The sequence below is a fragment of the Carassius auratus genome, chromosome 7 (assembly GCF_003368295.1).
Source record: "Carassius auratus strain Wakin chromosome 7, ASM336829v1, whole genome shotgun sequence".
Lineage (NCBI taxonomy): Eukaryota > Metazoa > Chordata > Actinopteri > Cypriniformes > Cyprinidae > Carassius > Carassius auratus.
In genome coordinates this window covers 18,408,710-18,426,718 of record NC_039249.1, presented here as the reverse complement: position 1 = coordinate 18,426,718, position 18,009 = coordinate 18,408,710, and the positions used below count along the sequence as shown (strand labels likewise).

Sequence of the window (18,009 nt, the reverse complement as noted above, 5' to 3'; positions counted from 1 at the left end):
GATTTTAAAAACTGAGTCGCACATCCTGAGTAGCTTCCATGTCCTGTGTATTAATATGCACACATTTATTTCATTCTGAATGAATCTGATTTTAGATTCTGAAAGTTATGTGCATATTAATCCTAAACTTTGCAATCAGACTCACATATTTGTTTCTACTGAACAGTTTCTAAGACAAAGTTAAGTTTATAAGACATAGGCGAGATGTAAATAAACTCATTTAAGTTGTTATATTCAAGGGTTTACAGCTGAACCGTACTATTAACGGAGATCTGCACTGCCCCTTTCAATCAAAACAAAATATAATTTAAAACCAGCTCAACTGGATGGACTGAGCTGTTTACTTGAAAAACTTTAGTCTGATTATTCGTTTGTATGTAAACATTTTCAGTAACTCGTGGAAAAGCACAGGAGTCAAATAATGTCATCTGTCCAATCAGTTTAACAGCAAGCGAAGAAACTCCAGAGGGACGAGCAGGCGTCTTCTTAAGCAAAAAGTAGTTGTTTATCAGCAGGAAGCGAGCAGAAGTGCTCATCAGTCAAAGCTGATTGACAGCACAAACACTGCTCTCTCTGAAGTGCAGATCCACATGGTGTGACGGCTGGAAAATATTCCCAATAAAATGTTTTCCTTCGTACCTGCATCCAAATTTATATTCAAAGTGGTTTGTGAACAAAGCAGCCAGACAGTGAGAGACAGCAAAGGACAGTAATTGTTTCAACTATTTTAAGTGGTACGTTTCAGGACTATTGAAATGTTTTTTTTTTGTTCATGCGCGAACCTGCTACTCTGAAAACGAGAGGAATCTGATGAAAGGCTCTTTTATTCCTCTCTAGCTATCAAACACTGGTCCGTTTTTCCTGTGTCAGTGTGACAGTAAGACAGCTTCACAGCAGACAAAGACAGTTAAAAGCATCTGGCAGCACATCAGTGTTTATCTGCAGCATTCAGGGAATAACAGAAATGTTACACCTGCAAGAGTGTGGCTTATCGAATGCTAAATATCTCATTGTCTTTCATTAACCTGCAACTCAATGCTCTCTGCACAGCCTGCTCTTATTTCACAACAGTCTAGAGATCATCAATCTCCTGACCTGCAGACATAACACAGCTCAAGCCCATGTGAGCTACATCATTAGTGGGTACAGCACAATCACTTCCTCTGTATAAATTAAACACAAAGCCACCCAAAATCAGCAGTTAGTTGTTACTCTCACATTTGTTTCACATACCACATCTGCAGCAGTTCAGTGTGAGCCCTTCCTGTTTAACCGAAGTGCATAGGTGAGGTTTCTCACAAGGCAGCCGCAAGGTAATCTTGTTTAGCATAACTATGACAAATGGATAGTTTACACTGTTAGAAATAGAGCTTGACCGATTCAGATCTTTGGCATTTTTGTATACACAGAATGCATTTTTTTTTTTTGTGCAAAACACAAGATGTGGTCTGTGGAGTCTCAAGACGTGTTTTTTTTTAAAGTTGAACGCATTTTTTTAGAAAGCTGTGTCATGTGAGAGATGCCACAAAAGTCTTGAGTGCAACTAAAAAAACACATCTGTCTAGCGCACATTTACATAGAAAAAGTAGCACAGTGGACTGGAGAAATGTGTTATTTTGTTGTGTGCCAGAACTAAGAAGCAATCTTTTAGGCATATACAGTTATGCTGGTGTAATAACCCTTCTCTAAGCTCCATCCCCAGACAAGCTTTACAGAATAACTGGAGATATTCATAAACATATTTGGGATTTTCAGTAAATTCGGTTTACGATTGGTTAAACATTTTACTTTTGAGACTATGAATCCGAATTTGAAGAAAATGTTTCTCACAGTCAACTGAAAAGGGAACAACCCCCTTTTGAAGATTATAATTAATGTCAGTGAATTTGATTTGATTATTGTGGTATGAATGATTCATAAGCATTTTCATATATACACTGAAGACATATCTCTTGCAGAGTTGCAACTGAAAACAGGTCCAGAACGGTTTTAAATGAGAAATGAAGTCGTAATGCATGGAATAAGACGATGATTCCGGTCAGTTCCTAAATTCTGTATATATGCTTCAGTGCATTTTTACACCTGATTTGATCCAGTTCTGTCCTGCGTTCTCACGTACAGTTTGTCACTCTATATCTCTCTGACTTTTCTCTTTCATATGTTCCCTCAACATGTCTTTGTTGTTTGATATCACTTCAGTTATTCTCATTGAACTTATTGTCCTCTCATTATGACTTTAGAAAAGACGTGGAGTCTGATTGGAGTTTTCTTACCTGTTCTTTTGACCACTGCCTGTGTATTTGTGTGTTTGCTCTTCCACTACAAGCCATACCTTTGACATGCTCTCAAATTTGCATGTCCAGTTTCACTGCCAGCACCATGATCCTAACCCTCTGCTTTTTTTATTTTTAATCATTCATCCATCAGTTGTATTGTCTCACTCCTTCACTCCCTGTGCACCCATCAGGTCTGTCATTGTCAATAACATCTTCATTCGTCTTGTCCTGGCAGCTATATATTGGAGGCTATATTGTGTCACCATAATATATTATCAATTACTTCAGCAGATAGCATAGGCTGCGACTTTAATACCAAGAAAAAAAATATCTGTAATAATAGCTCCCCTGATTTTTGCGCCGTAATAATAACCATTATTTGATGTGTTCCCTGTTGTATTAGTAGCCAAGAAAATAAGTATTTTCTGGAGAGAAGTGTTTTCTTGTCATGTTTCAAAGCAGCTACTGCCTTAGTATCTCTTTAATATGTGGTGTATCTCTGTACTTGATGTTAAATTCTGTTACCCTACCAACATATTGACAACAAAAAAATGTTATTTGTTCATAAGTAAAACCATTGCTTATTCTGATGTCATGAGAGTAGCAACTTAAGGCAATTCAATTGCATCTAAAAGTTAAATAGCACAGAGTTAGTTTGTGTCAAACACAGTTGAAACACTCACCATCTGTTCTCACGAAATGTATGTCCATGAGTGTGGCTTGAGTTTTCTCTTTCAGAGTCATTTGTTCACTGTCCTGAACTGTTGTATGTGTGACCTTTTGTGTGTGGTGTGTGTCACAAGTGTTGAATAGATTGCTCTTGAGTTGTGTGTGCAGTTGCTTCTGCTCTTAAGGAAAGCAACAGCTGCTGCTGTACCAGTAAGTTACTCTAGGTCTAACAGTGGCAGAGATTTACATCTTCACCTTAACCTAAACACAATTGTGCATAGATTCTTTCAAATGTTTTTATTTCTATTTGGAAGTAAACTATTTATAACTGATTGTTATTTATGTGTATGTTTAAAAAGCATCTTTAAACCGATTCACTGTATATCTGTAATCTCTTGTTTCAGAGTACATGTTAATCATGTAAATGTTCTCCAAGTCAGTTTCTTATGTCCATCTTGCTATCATCTTTTTTCAGCGGCCCGGTATGCCATCAGGAGCACGAATGCCTCATCAGGGGGCCCCAATGGGGCCTCCAGGACCACCATATGGAGGAAGCCCCGCTGTCCGGCCCGGACTCACCAATCAGGCCATGGAAACCAGTCGTAAACGGCCCGCTGCTTCACAGCAGCAGATTCAACAGCAGCAGGCCATACAGAATCGAAACAGGAAGTGAGTATAGAGTGACACATACTTATGATAAGGAGCCCACAAGAATTTATAGAGAAAATGTAATAAATAACATTTACTAATGTTGTTCCATACCTGTATGACTGATTTTCTTCTGTGAAACACAAAAGAAGATATTTTGAAGGCTGTTGGAAACCAAACAGTTTTGATGACCATTGATTTTCATTGTATGGACAAAAAACACTGAGGCATTTCTCAGAATTTTGTCTTTTGATGTTCAACAGAAGAAAGAAAGTCACAAAGAGTGATAAAAATGTATAGTAAACTACTCCATTAACCTGGGCCAAGGATAGCATGGAAAAAAGCTCTTTCATACTAGACACCACTCTTTTATGAACCACTGGGGGCTGCAGAGGACATGTTTACTGTATCTATATCAGTGTTGGGTAAGTTACTCTAAAAAAGTAATTAATTTCTAGTTACTACTTACATCTTCAACAGTGTAATTAGCTTATTGTACAAATTAGTCTCTTCAAAAAGTATTTAACTGCTTATTACTAATTAATTTCTGAATCCTAATCAACCTCAAATTCCTGTCATTTGCACATAAACTGATCACCACTTATAAGCGACTACTAAAAATTGTAGAAACGTAATTTTCTCTAAAGTTGCTTTGCAATGATTTGTAATTGAATTGAATTGAACCTTGACAAGTTAAAGGCGTCATATGAAGTTGCTAAAAAGAACATTATTTTGTGTATTTGGGTGTAATGCAATGTGTTTATGCAGTTTAAGTTTAGAAAACACATTATTTTCTACATACTGTACATTATTGTTTCTCCTCTATGCCCCACCTTTCTGAAAGGCGTTGATTTTTACAAAGCTCATTGGTCTGAAAAGCAAGGTGGACTCTGATTGGCCAGCTATCCAGTACATTGTGATTGGCCAAAAACCTCAAGCGCGTGATGGAAATGTTATGCCCCTTCACATACTTTGATGCTGTGTGTCTCGGAGCGCCAAGTCAAAAACATTAAAACTCATTTTAAATGAGAAATTTGATGCATCTAGTGGGGACATAATTATGGATTATAATGACAATACCAGCGGTTCTCAGTTCCAGTCCTCGTGCCCCCCAGCTCTGCATATTTTGCACGTCTCTCTCTGTTAACACACCTGATTCAGTTAATCAACTCATTAGAAGAGAGCTCCATGTATGAACTGTGTTCCCATTGACATGGGCCCTACACAGTGTTCATTGCTCCCTACTCCCTGAGCAGAGGAAATCTGTGGAAGTTTACCTCACTTCTGAACATTCATTCATGGATTTGTGCTGCTGACTTGTCTTTTTACGAGTTGCATTGCATTGCACTGTGTAAACATTAAACCATGTCTGAATTTATGATCGGAGAAAAGACAAACAACAAGCTCTACTCCACACTGCTCAAAACACACTCCACAACATGGCAGCAACAGCTACAGCGAGAATAACAGTTACGCCTTCTTTCTTTGCGTGAACATTTGGGCGGTGTTATGCAAATCTTCCCACATCGTGACGTAGACGTGGGGGCGTTTTAGAATGAGCTGTTGTATGAGCGTGTGGTTGACTCTTAACTTTGTAGAGGAATATCTCTTTGGATTTGAGACTTTAGTCTTTGCAACTTTACAGATCTTCTTTATGCACCAAGAGCTTGTAACACTCCAAAGAGAAAATAAAAATTTAAATCGCATCATATGACCCCTTTAATGACACAAGGATATACACTTATGGTTCTTTTAATTATTTCAAATAATTCAAAGATAACTATAAATTATTCTGTTCACACTTTAGATTAGGGTCCAATACTCACTATTAACTAATTAACTATGACTTTTGCCTCAATATACTCCTAATTACTGCTTATTAATACTTAGTAAAGTAGTTGTTAAGTTAAAGAATTGGGTAGGATTAAAGATTTAGAATAAGGTCTTGCAGAATAAGACATTAATATGTTCTATTTAAGTAGTAATAATCAGCCAATATCCCAGTAATATTCATTCTAATAAGTTAATAGCGAGAATTGGACACTAAATTATTACCAACATTCTTATTAACTCACCAAAGTTTTCAAAGTGAGAAGGGTACATAAAAAGCTTTACATTTTGATGTTAAATCCACTATTGTTTTGTATTGTATATAAGAGTTCTACAGTCTATACACATTAAGTTAAATTACATAAAATGAACTTTTATTAAATGACAGAAAAAAATAATAGTAATCCCTTACTTTACTTTTTCAAGGGGAAAGTATTTAAAGTATAGTAACTAATTACTTAGTTACAGCGAACACGGATTCCTATAATCTATAATACAGAAGCACTGGAACTGAAGTGTTCACTACAGTCAGAGCTGAATGAGATTTGATTGATGAATATGTTGCTTTAATGGCTGGCTGGGAACATGTGGTTCTTTCTCTGACAAGAACTGTTTCAACAGTATGACCTGATCCTGTTTGGCATAAGATTTGATTGCATGCATCTTAATGGGAAGCAAAAACACAGTTTCTGTGTCTAAATGCTCCTTCAGATCCCAAAAGAAACATTGCTAATATACACTTACTGTGAGCTGAAGTACTACTGAAAAATCATGACCCTAACCTTTGTCTCCATACTGAAATCTCATTAACCAGACAATAATTAAGTTTAAAGGTGTGCTATTAATGAATAGTGCTCATAAATTCTAGCCTTAAAATGGAGTAGAGGCTACAAACCGGAAACACTATTCACAACTGTCATGATTTAACTTCAGATTTTAATGGTGGAGTGCTGGGTAGCCCCGCCCACAGTGAAATCTTATTGGTCCACAGTTCTGCACCACATAATGTAGAGGTACATTAGACATCAGCATATCTTTTGATTTGTCTGTGATTGTATGATGTCACAGAGCAGCTTCACTTTTAGTGTGAAGATAAACGAATTACTTGTTACTAGTTTAGGGCATTAGAGTTATTGTGATCACTTTTTTGCATCCTTCTACTTAAGATGTTTATTTCTTCTTATTCAATTTGCACTGTTTGTTCCTGGTGCCATTTGTTGGCTGTTTTTTTTTATGGTTTTGATCAGATATGACCCAAGTTCCTCTCTTGTAAATCTCTGAAAATTCCCAAATGTTTTAAATGGGGTCACTCTCTGTGACGTGTGTCTCAGCTTGTGCAGTAGCTGTTGTTTAGTTGCAGTTAATCTGATCTGTGGAGTCTTCAGTGTGCTGGCCAATCATCTGACTGCGCTGTTGTGACATAAAGGGGCCACGCACTAAGAGATGTTGTATATTTTTTCTGGATCTCTCTCTCTCTTTCTCTCTTTCTCTCTGTTGTATCCTCTCTGAATCAGCTTCATTGATTCACATACTTGCTCATTTTGTCCGTCGACCTTGTCTGACACATTAGTGTAACATTATCTTGCAATGTCTAGACCCCTCCTGTCTCACATCAGACTAATCAATGCACTGGTTGTGTGGGTGTGGGTGTGTGTGAGTGTGTGTGTGTAATAACCCACATGGCATATCAGATCCTTTTCCCCCTGCTTCTGCTGTTTCTTGTACAACTCCCATGTTGTCTGTTTTGTGTATTCAGCTTTTTGTAATGTGTCCCCAACATATATTCAACAATCCTTAACTTGCATACAACACGTGCTCTTGCAACACACACACACACACACACACTCAGTACCCTCTAATGAAGGACCCTTCGAATGCCATCAGGAAGCCTGTTGGATTCCCGGGACCAAATGAGATGCCAGGGAGAGCGATGGACACGAGAGAGGCTCAATCAGATCCCACACTCGGATCAAAGTAGGAGTTTATTCTGCTGCATGATGGACTCACACCCTTGCCTCAAGCCTTGACCCCTTTACCCTGGCACATCTTGCCTCCAAAGACATATCCCTAATAAGGATTTCCCCCTTCACCTCTGATTGATGTTTGATGGTTATTATCAAAGATTATTCTTTTATGGAGCAATGATTTAATTGATGAAGTTACAGATCAGCTGATGTCAGTCAACATGTTAGTCATGATATTTGAGTCAAACACATTATAAAATCAAAGGTATTATAATTATGTTAATATATTAAGGTTTAAGTGATTTTATTAATATTTTCCTGGGTTTAGCATGAATGTGCTTGCATGTCCTGTTGCATGGCATGATGGTAGTAAGTGAGAGCTTGTTTGACACTTCAGTGTTTTCACAAATAACTAAACATGTATTAATAAGTCAGTCTGACTCATTTGTGCATTTTAGTTGGTTGCAGAAATATATTAAGCTGGTGAAGTGTGCGGATATTTTCCTTTCTCTTTCAGATTTCTTTTATATTATTTTAAGACAAATACTGACTTGAGACCACACAGAAACTAACCAGTTCTATCCAGATGTTCATTGTGGAATAACACAAGTAATATTTGGTCATTGCTTTCCTGATCTTATCACAGTGTTTGTTTTGGTCATGGTCATCTTTATGGATCTTGCTTTTGAGTGTACAGATCTCTTTTCTATAAAGGGCGTATGAAAACATGCCAAACAAATGTCCAGCATTTTTCAGTCTAGTTTATAGCACCAATGATGGTTTGCGTTCACAGGTAATGCCACATGCAGCTCTCTCGGCTAGCAGTTTTGTGCATATCCTATGTCAAATGGGTAAAAAAAAAAAGCACTAGGAAAAGAACACCAAACCAATGTTACGTGCTGTGCTCAAATAAATAGAAGAGCATTCATATATGAGCAGAGATGTACATTGCCATACTGACACACCTGTCTGCACCTCATGAGCAGGTCCTAGCAATCTCTGCTGCTTGTGAAGTTTGAGCAGTAATGATTCTAGTTGATTCCAGTACCATGCTCTGTGCCAATGGTTGCCAGCACCATCTGGACTGGCGTCGCGTGCGCACACACACACTCCCACACCGTCTTTCCCGCATCCTGGACCAGCCCCAGAATTTTAGCAGATGTCCCGAGTGCTCCACTGTCAGTCTCCATAGTAACATCTTGTTTTTTTTCTGCCTTTCCTCTCCATTTCCCCTTTCTCCCTCTTTCTGCAGTGCCAAGAGGAGGAAGATGGCTGATAAGATCCTTCCACAAAGGGTGAGTAAGAGATCGGAGCCTTTTCATTGCTTTCATTGGTATAGCTGGGCTTTTTGTGTGTGCAAAATGTGCACGGATGAAGATGCACTGGTGTGTGCGTCTGTTCTCTATCTCGGCCTCTTAGAGGGGTGCAATCCTCTACCAAGCAAGCGATACGGTAGACAGAAATGCTTTGGAGGGTTTTTGCCCTCAGTAATTGTCACCTCAGCCATTCAATGCAGATACAGTCTGCACTGACAGCAGGTCATTTTTAAAAATATATTGTAAAGTATCTAGATTTTTTTCTACATAATATCTGTTCTAGTTAATATCAGCTTACAATTGTGTATTATATTTTGAGATATTCCAATATATAATCTAAAATTGTGATGGCTGATGGTGTCAATACGTTTTTGTATAATTTAATAGGGTTTAAACATTTTTAATTTTTATAGTCACTGTGTCACTATGAGTTGGTTCTGTTAGATAAGATAAGCAGCATTATGTGTGTGTTATCAGGCCTTAGATAGATTCGACTCCAGTGGAGACGCCAGACACATTAAGTCATTGGCGAAACACTCAGACTATCGTACACAGAACAAAGGAAATAACTAGGATAGTTTGGATTTCCTTACCAGTGCTCCCATCTGCAAAATGAAGCTTTATTGACTTCCTTCTTCAGATTCGTGAGCTGGTACCGGAGTCACAGGCGTATATGGATCTGTTGGCATTCGAGCGTAAATTAGACCAGACCATAATGCGCAAGCGGGTGGACATCCAAGAGGCACTTAAGAGACCCATGAAGGTATTTCTCATCCTCATAATCCATATATTCTTTTAAATAAAATTTTCCTGAACAGACTGTTTTATTAAACCAATTTTAAATGTAAACATGCATTTGGACTTGTGCTCTTGTTAATATCTCAGACAATTTCAAGCAGGCATAAAGAGCCTTGGAACAAGCATTTTCACCTGCAGTCTAGGCGTCTCTTATTGGACCATTTGCTTGCATAAATCAACAGGATAAGACACCAAACTACTAGAGCATAAAATTAGGCCATTATTCTGAGTGTTTAGCTTCTCATATTTTACCACTTATCTGCTTAAAAGCATTTTTTCCAACATAATGCCTGTGTTTTTGTGAGCATCCAGGTCTAATATCATCTTGAGGATTGATTAAAGAGAAATATTCAGAATAACAAATTTTTTCTTATTTGAAGCAAAAGCGAAAACTGCGTCTCTACATCTCCAACACGTTTAACCCTGCCAAGCCTGATGCAGAGGACTCTGAAGGAAGCATTGCATCCTGGGAGCTGCGTGTGGAGGGCAAACTGCTGGATGATGTGAGTCAGTTGTACCTAAGTCAATAATTGCACCACACAGATATTTTAATTCCTTTACTTTGAAACCCAGATGTGCTGGTGCGTCTTTTTTATTGGGAAAAAGAAAGTTTGACTTTTGTATCACAAATAACTGTCTGCAGTGTTTGATCATGTGCTTTTGTTTCTGACATCATACCTCATGAATGGCAGCTATGTGCATTCTGAATTAGTGAGGTTAAATTTACTCTCCCAGGCTCCACGTCTTGACCACAGACATGTGCCTCACTTACCAGTGAGATCACTTCCCAGCCTCCAGAAAGTTCTGTGGGTCCATTGACTTGGACTGTTTTTCCTTACTCTACTCTTTTGATAGTTGTTTGCCATGCACACTTTTAACCAGCAATGCGTATCTTAAAGGAATATTCTCGGTTAATTACATTTGTAACTCTGTCGAATGCCTTTGTGGCATGCTTTTATTTTCAAAAGGAAAATTAAGCCTAAAAAGAAAGTACCTAATGGCAGTCTAGCAGGCAAGTGAATAAATGTTCAAAATAGGCAGCGATCACACTTCTGAAGTGCATAAGCATAAGACATTAATATTATACATGTTACACTTGTTTGAAAGAATCATTTTCCTTCTCAGTCGAAAGAATCATTCAAACCTCCCCATTTTAATTTTAAGAATCATTTACCTTCCCACCCTGTTCCGTTTGCATGATATACCAGGAAGGGACGTGACATAACTATTCATGAAGTGCTGTTTATATGCAGCAGACTCATTACATTAGTAACGGATAACCAGAAGTTACCATAAAATGTTTCCCCTTTAAGATGAAGGTTGAGTTTACTTGCCTGCTATCTGTAATTCGGTATCATATAATTTTTAAATCTATTTAGTGGTTTGCATCAATATGATAAAGCTGAGGCTCATGCATGTTTGCTCAAACATGTTCCCTTCATCTCGAGCCACAAAGGCACTGGAGCATGGCTAAACTTTTTTCTTTCTTTTTTTGAGTTTGTGATCTGAAATACCTGCTTCTGTACTGGTTTGATTCAAGTGATTGCTGCTGAAGCATCATGGGGACGAAATTCTTAAGAGTTTACGCAGTGCAGCATAAATCCAGCCTCTTGGGTCGGTCTCTAACCAAGACCCGTTTAGCTAATACACTTGAGGCATGCTTTTCCATGGCCAAAGAAATGAAACTAGTACTTATTGATGATAGCTTGAAGGGCTCATGCCGTCTCTGGGCTGAATGGAATGTTGTCCTGCTCAGCAAATCATCCACCAGTGTGCCACATTTGAAATGAACGTTCAGCCCGTCCTCTTCCATGGAAAGTCTACCAGGAAAGTTTATGATGTGGTGTAAAGTTCTTGTTTTCCAGCAATGTGTTCATCCTTGAAACTGGATAGTTTGCTCGGTGGCACACTCTGAAAACAGTATTCATGCTTTCTTGTACAGCCGGGAAAGATGAAGAGGAAGTTCTCCTCATTCTTCAAGAGTCTGGTGATTGAGCTCGACAAAGACCTTTACGGCCCTGACAACCATTTGGTTGAGGTTGGTGTTTGATTTCCTGCTTTTCACTCTAAATAACAGTGAAACGACTTTTTTAATACCAGAAATTCTTAAAACCAAGAACCAGAACCACAATAAATATCTTATATTTTAACTGCATTTATATCCTGCAGACACTGTATTTTTCAGTTAATTATCATTTTTCTAGTACAGATTTGTAGTGATGTTGTCATTTTTCTATTCCGTTACGGCAGTAACTGTTTCTTTTCCTTTTTTCCTTTTAAGTGTGTGCAAGCATGCTGATTTCTTTTCTTTATTTCCCTGCAGTGGCATCGTACCCCAACCACTCAAGAGACAGACGGTTTCCAGGTGAAGAGGCCTGGAGATGTGAATGTGCGCTGCACCCTGCTGTTAATGCTGGATTACCAGGTAAAGACAACAAAATGCATTCAATGATGTTTACTTGTATGTTAACTGAAGAACTGCAACATGGTGCAAAATGTGATTGTTTAATTTCATCTTGTCAAATTTTAAAGCATTTTTTTCTTGGTCTTGTGTGATGTTCTTTTCGATTATTCATTTCGGTTAGACCTTGAGTTACATTGAAGTAATGGGTGACTATCACATATATTTGTATATTAGAATCGAACTCAGGTCTGCATAAATATTCTTCTGCTGTGCCCACTTTATTAGATCTGAAGTCAATGAAATATATTAATGTTCATTAAATGTAGGCATGTGTAAGTACTCTGAATGAAGATGGAACAGACTGAAATTGTTTCTCTGAGAGCTCTGTGTTCTGTGTGCAGCCGCCTCAGTTTAAACTGGATCCGCGTCTGGCTCGTCTGCTGGGAATACACACACAGACTCGCTCGAGTATCATCCAGGCCCTCTGGCAGTATGTCAAAACCAACAAGATGCAGGACTCGCATGACAAGGAGTACATCAACTGTGACAAGTACTTCCAACAGGTACGCTTGATTAAAAACACTGATTACCATTCATCACAATCTGTAATCAATGAATGAATCAGCAACCCCTAGAATGTATTTGATATTTGAAATGACACTTCTGCTCATAGTTCATAGAAACACATGGCCAAATTATTATCTTAAGCCAGTTTACTGTTTTTGTGTGTTTCTCCTCTCACAGATCTTCGACTGTCCACGTCTGAAGTTCTCTGACATTCCACAGCGCCTCACCAACCTTTTACTTCCCCCCGACCCTATTGTCATCAATCACATCATTAGGTTTGGATGTCTGATAATGTGCTCAAATGTGTCATATTTATTTATTACTGTAGTGTTCTTCATCTTATACACTTCTGCTCAAATGTCATTTTTGTTCAGCATGGACACATTAGGACACATCTTGCTAAATATTTCTATTACAAATCTATTTCTAAAACAATTGTTTTAAACTTTCTACGCATCAAAGAATCCTGAGAAAATGAGCACTTTGTAATGGCTGCTGAAAATTCAGCTTTATCATAACATGAATAAATTAAATTATATATATATATATATATATATATATATATATATTCAAATAGAAAACATTTATAAATATGAATAATATTTCACAATATATTTTCTCTTACTATATTTTGTATCAAATCAATGCAGCCTTTGAGAGCACAAGACCCCAAACTCTTGAACAGTATTTTTTCTATTATTTGAATTCAACCTCATCGCATCTCTGTGTCGATGTGCTTTGTCTTCTCTATATAACATGAATTCTCATTGAGGTTATTTTTGTACAGCGTCGACGCTAATGATCAGAAAAAGACGGCGTGCTATGACATTGATGTAGAGGTGGAAGATCCCCTTAAAGCACAAATGAGCAGCTTCTTGCTCTCCACAGCCAATCAGCAAGAGATTGCCTCTCTGGACAACAAGGTTAGAGCACGTCTCCCACATCAGTGTGGGCACAGCGGAGCAGATGATTGAACTTCTACACACTTTGTTCTCAATTATAGGTGTTATATCATGTTATTACAGTGAAGCTGACAGCAGGATAATAATCAGGATTGAACAACTTCTGCAGTGCCATCATGTCTGTGAATACACCCTTGATTTTTCAGTTTGCTTCTAAATGCTTGTAGATCCATGAGACTATTGAGTCCATCAATCAGCTGAAGATCCAGAGAGATTTCATGCTCAGCTTCTCCAGAGATCCTAAAGGCTACATCCAGGACTGGCTCAAATCCCAGAGCAGAGATCTGAAGGTCTGCAACTACTTTCATTCTTCTACACATGACTCTTGACATTTATAGAATGTATATTTTCGAAAATGAAGTGTGTTTTCTGTTACAGTACTTTCTCATATTTCAGTTTAATGTGCTGAGACAGATATATATATATACACACACACACAAGCCAGCTGTAGGCTGAAGTCCCAAAAAGTGTAAACACAACATTGCTCGGTTTCAAAACATTGCTGGGATTGTTTGAGTGGTCCGATATGTCAACTTCTGGCTCAACCAATGGCGTGAGTTTAGGGCGGGACTACCTGTTTGGAACAGGTCAGAAGGGGCAGTAGGATTGTTTGGTGAACCTGTTTGGAAATGAAGTTTGCTTTTCTGTTCTGTTGCTGCAGTTAATGTTACCGTTATTACACACTTTGAATCAAATTTATAGAAGCTTCAACAAGGTATTTGTTTCATATTCAGTGGTTTCCACTGGTAAAATCTGAAACTTCAACCGCTCTCAAATAAATAGCATTTTAAAATGTAATAAAATAGAAAACAACTAAACGAGTTATTTTAATTGTATATTGTAATAATAATATTAAAATATATTACTATATTTTACTCTATTTTTGATAAAGAGGATAAGAGACTTAATCGATGTGATTTCTTTCTCTGCAGATATTAAAGGTCCTGCATCATGTTCGTCCTAACTGTTAACACATTTTGATTGTTTGTAGTTGATGACAGATGTTGTGGGGAACCCAGAGGAAGAGAGGAGAGCAGAGTTTTATCATCAGCCTTGGTCCCAGGAGGCTGTTAGCCGTTACTTCTACTGCAAGGTAAGAACATCAAAATATACGATGACTAGTGTCAACCTCCTCAATGTCCTCACTGACCGGCTCTTTGTCTTTCCACTTTCAAAAGATTCAGCAGAGGAGGCAGGAGCTGGAGCAGGCCTTAGCCTTGAGGAACACCTAGTACTCACACCGACCACATTCAGGAAACATGGCTCATTTGTGACAATACAGCCTCCTCGTGGAGGTCCCTGCATTATTTTCCGCAGTGTCTAGGGTTTGTGTGCGTGTCCAGTCATCATTGTTGTTACTGTGACCTACAATCCACCATACTGGACCAATCACATCCTGTTACTCAAGCAGCCCCATTGTATAGTTATGTGCATTTGAGCCAATCACAGTGCTGTGTCTTCCATTCCTGGATGAAATCATCTCACAATGCTCTGTCTGGATTTCTGGTTTTTAATACCAATCACATCCACCAGCATTTTGAACTTGATGACTTCAGAGCCAGCTCAGTCTCCTAGACTGTGGATCCAACGTCGATTCACTTGTGATTCAGCCTTTCTTCCTGTCATTCATCAATCCCTGGCATTCACACACATTTTCCTTGTGGTTAACGTGTGTTTGGACTCAGGTATTGATGATGTCTCTAATTTAGTTACCGATTTTGTTCTTGGGTGTTGTTCAAAAAGGTCATTTTGTTACGTCTGTCAGTGTTGGGAATCAGTGGATCTCCATTATTAACACTTTTATTCAGAAGTGTATTTATGAAGTACTTTGAGGGAGGCAGCTTTAAAGGGAGAATCATTCAGTATTAACTCACAGGGTTATGTCACTCATGTCACATTTAGCTAGGGTTTTTGAAGTAAATAATGTACCTAAACATTGATTAAAGATTGAAGAAGGTTGTTTTAATCAAGTATTTACAAGCTATTCTGACATGTAAAGACGAAACAGTAACGACACCCACACTCAAGGTCCTTTTTTTTTTGTTTTTTTGGATTGAATTCTGTGTAGTTAAATAAGTAAGTTTTCACATATACAAAAAATTGGGCCATAGCAGCATGCTGACACAAGTTATTCAGAAATATAATCTACTTGTTATGTCATATGTCAAGTGACATATTTGACGTATCAAATACTGTGTCTGGGTCAAAGCTTCCATTTTAAATAGAAGTACAATCTCAGCTGCTGTTTGAGCACTGTACGTTAATGGTACACCTTTAAGATAAGCATCCAGTGTACACTACAACCTGGGCTCAGTGTCCCAGTCACCAATATTTTAACAAGTCAGAAGAGGTGAATCACTATCTAGCCAACTGAGATTTCAGTATGAACTTAAAGGTTAGGATCAGGATTTTTTTTAGTAGTACTATAGCACACCCTAAGTGTATATTAGCATCATTCGTTGTTTGTTTTTCGGATCTAAGAAACGTCAGACTAGAAAGATCATCAGTCAGCTAGATAAAAGTGAATATTCTGTAAAATGTCTTTTCACAGACATTTCTTTATGCTTTACCAAAACCTTTTTTGTGCACCTGGCGTTACCATCTTGTTGGAGATGTTCCTTTGAATCCTGCATTTATTTGTATCCATTTCAATAGTGTTGTGTAAAATAACATACTGCGGGCATTTGTGTTTTTTCACTAATGTCCAGGGAGTTTTATAGCATTAGTGTTGTTCGATGTTTTACCAAAGGTGTAATTTACACTTAAAAGACAGTGTACAGACTTTGACTAGATGAAGGACTTTTTAAAAGATGAAGGATGCATTTTTAGAGAATACACATTTTAATTTCCCATTTCTCCATAGCTGAGAAAACAGTGCTTTTAAAAATTACTTTGACTCATAGAGTCTTTGCACTAAATCATGGATCATAACGGAGCACTTCGAATGGTTTCCATGCTAATTATACGTCACCTAAACACAAAAGTCGAGAAATGAAATATGAACTTGGGAATAAATGTCAGATGACTTCTCATTGGCTCTGGGTTTTGATGGGGAACCCTCTGCTGCTGCTTTGCTGTCGGCTGAAGGACAGTTTGTCCTGGTCAATTATTGTGTTCTTGCAGTTTGCCTGTGATCCTCACGCGTCTTCTCATGAGGAAAAAAGAAGTTCCAGTGACCTGCGTGTTGTCACTCAAGAGTATTTTTTCAGACCTATGCATGCTGCATGGACACATTTTTATACTTTCATACGAAGACATGAGAAACCTTCTGACTGCTTGGGACTTGATCAGAAGAGTACTGAGTTTCTTTATTTAGTGACCCTCTGTCTGTGTCTGGGTCACAGCCTCTGCATACAGTACCAACATGTAAAGCAGAGGCCATTTTAGGTCATTTTTTTATTTTTTGTTTTGTCTTTCAAAAAGACTTTGCAATTTAATATGGATAAGAGAAGCACACCAATGATTTTTTTACAGAGCCTGCTGGGCAACAACAGCACCTCCCATCGATTCTTGTGGGTACTACATGTATAGTCAGCCATTTTGAACATTATAAACTTGAAGTATAACATCTACCTGTGTTGCTGCATTAGTAACTGAACAAGGTTTTCTGTTCTTATGTGTAAAGTAAGCTCTTCTCTAATTCATTAAAAAGCCACCAACTGCTTTACCTGACCATCATGTGGTCAAGGGTTCAGTGTTACCATCTCTGTTGCTTGCAGTCATAGTGTGGACCGTGCTGCCCTCCAGTGCTTCTGTAAAGGAAAATATCCAACCATTTGGGTGCTATAAATCACGCTTATTGGTATTGCTTTGATTAAATGCCACACAAGTATTGGAGTATTCAGTACTAGAGTTCTCCTGGTTTAGGTTCTCCCTCAAATCTTCATTATAACCAGGTTTTGGTCATAGTGTCTGTCTTTTTCCTTGGTTTGTTCATAGAAGTACTGCCAGCAGCAGACATCTGAACTAGTCTATGTATTTTTTTCTCTCTCACACAGTCTGTATATGTTTGCTTTCTCATCTTGTTCCACTGTTCAGCTAGAGAGATCAAACCACAGACTTACATGTGTAGCATAGTGAGGATGTAAATAAACGAGCACTTGCCAAAGTTTGGGAATGGAACACCATACTGAAAGTGTGTTGAGAGTTTATTCTGCTGATGTGAATAAGTTTCTGGTGATGTGAATAAGTGCAGTGATGAGTCAGGGCCCACTAGGGGACCTCATTAAGTTATATCAAATTACTTCATTATTTTAACAAAGATTAAAAACTGCAACAAAAAAAAGTACCAGAGGTACTTTTCTCCTTAGACAGGAGGGCTTTGAATATTTTCTTGGACAAAGGAGGCTTTGAATCAAGATGGTTGAGAAGCACTGTGTTTGTGTAAAATCCAAGGGGGTGGGGGGTCATTATACCAATGAGGAGAGTGGTGTTTGGCCACACCCTCCACTCCTACCTCGGCAAAATCCACAGGGTTCCTCTGTTCTCTGAAAGACATGAATATAGCAGAGCGGAGAGAAAGACTTCCATACATACAGTGGGATTGAGAATGTACTATATTAACTTATGCTCCTT

General features: G+C 38.2%; 1 protein-coding gene across 3 annotated transcripts in view; it reads left to right on the top strand.

Moving 5' to 3' along the window:
• Nucleotides 1-17,563, top strand: part of smarcd3b (SWI/SNF related BAF chromatin remodeling complex subunit D3b) — a 36,627-nt gene extending 19,064 nt beyond the window's left edge. For 2 of the 3 annotated variants that reach the window (XM_026267835.1, XM_026267834.1), the window contains exons 2-14: nucleotides 3,421-3,614; nucleotides 7,308-7,397; nucleotides 8,640-8,682; nucleotides 9,344-9,466; nucleotides 9,882-10,004; nucleotides 11,444-11,539; nucleotides 11,825-11,926; nucleotides 12,307-12,468; nucleotides 12,650-12,747; nucleotides 13,260-13,395; nucleotides 13,602-13,724; nucleotides 14,426-14,527; nucleotides 14,613-17,563. In XM_026267835.1, the coding sequence (XP_026123620.1) occupies nucleotides 3,421-3,614; nucleotides 7,308-7,397; nucleotides 8,640-8,682; nucleotides 9,344-9,466; nucleotides 9,882-10,004; nucleotides 11,444-11,539; nucleotides 11,825-11,926; nucleotides 12,307-12,468; nucleotides 12,650-12,747; nucleotides 13,260-13,395; nucleotides 13,602-13,724; nucleotides 14,426-14,527; nucleotides 14,613-14,666 (1,446 nt within the window). In that variant the 3' untranslated portion in view covers nucleotides 14,667-17,563. The remainder of the gene's footprint in view (nucleotides 1-3,420; nucleotides 3,615-7,307; nucleotides 7,398-8,639; nucleotides 8,683-9,343; nucleotides 9,467-9,881; nucleotides 10,005-11,443; nucleotides 11,540-11,824; nucleotides 11,927-12,306; nucleotides 12,469-12,649; nucleotides 12,748-13,259; nucleotides 13,396-13,601; nucleotides 13,725-14,425; nucleotides 14,528-14,612) is intronic. The other variant, XM_026267836.1, reaches the window with a different exon arrangement.
• The last annotated feature ends 446 nt before the right edge of the window (nucleotides 17,564-18,009 follow it).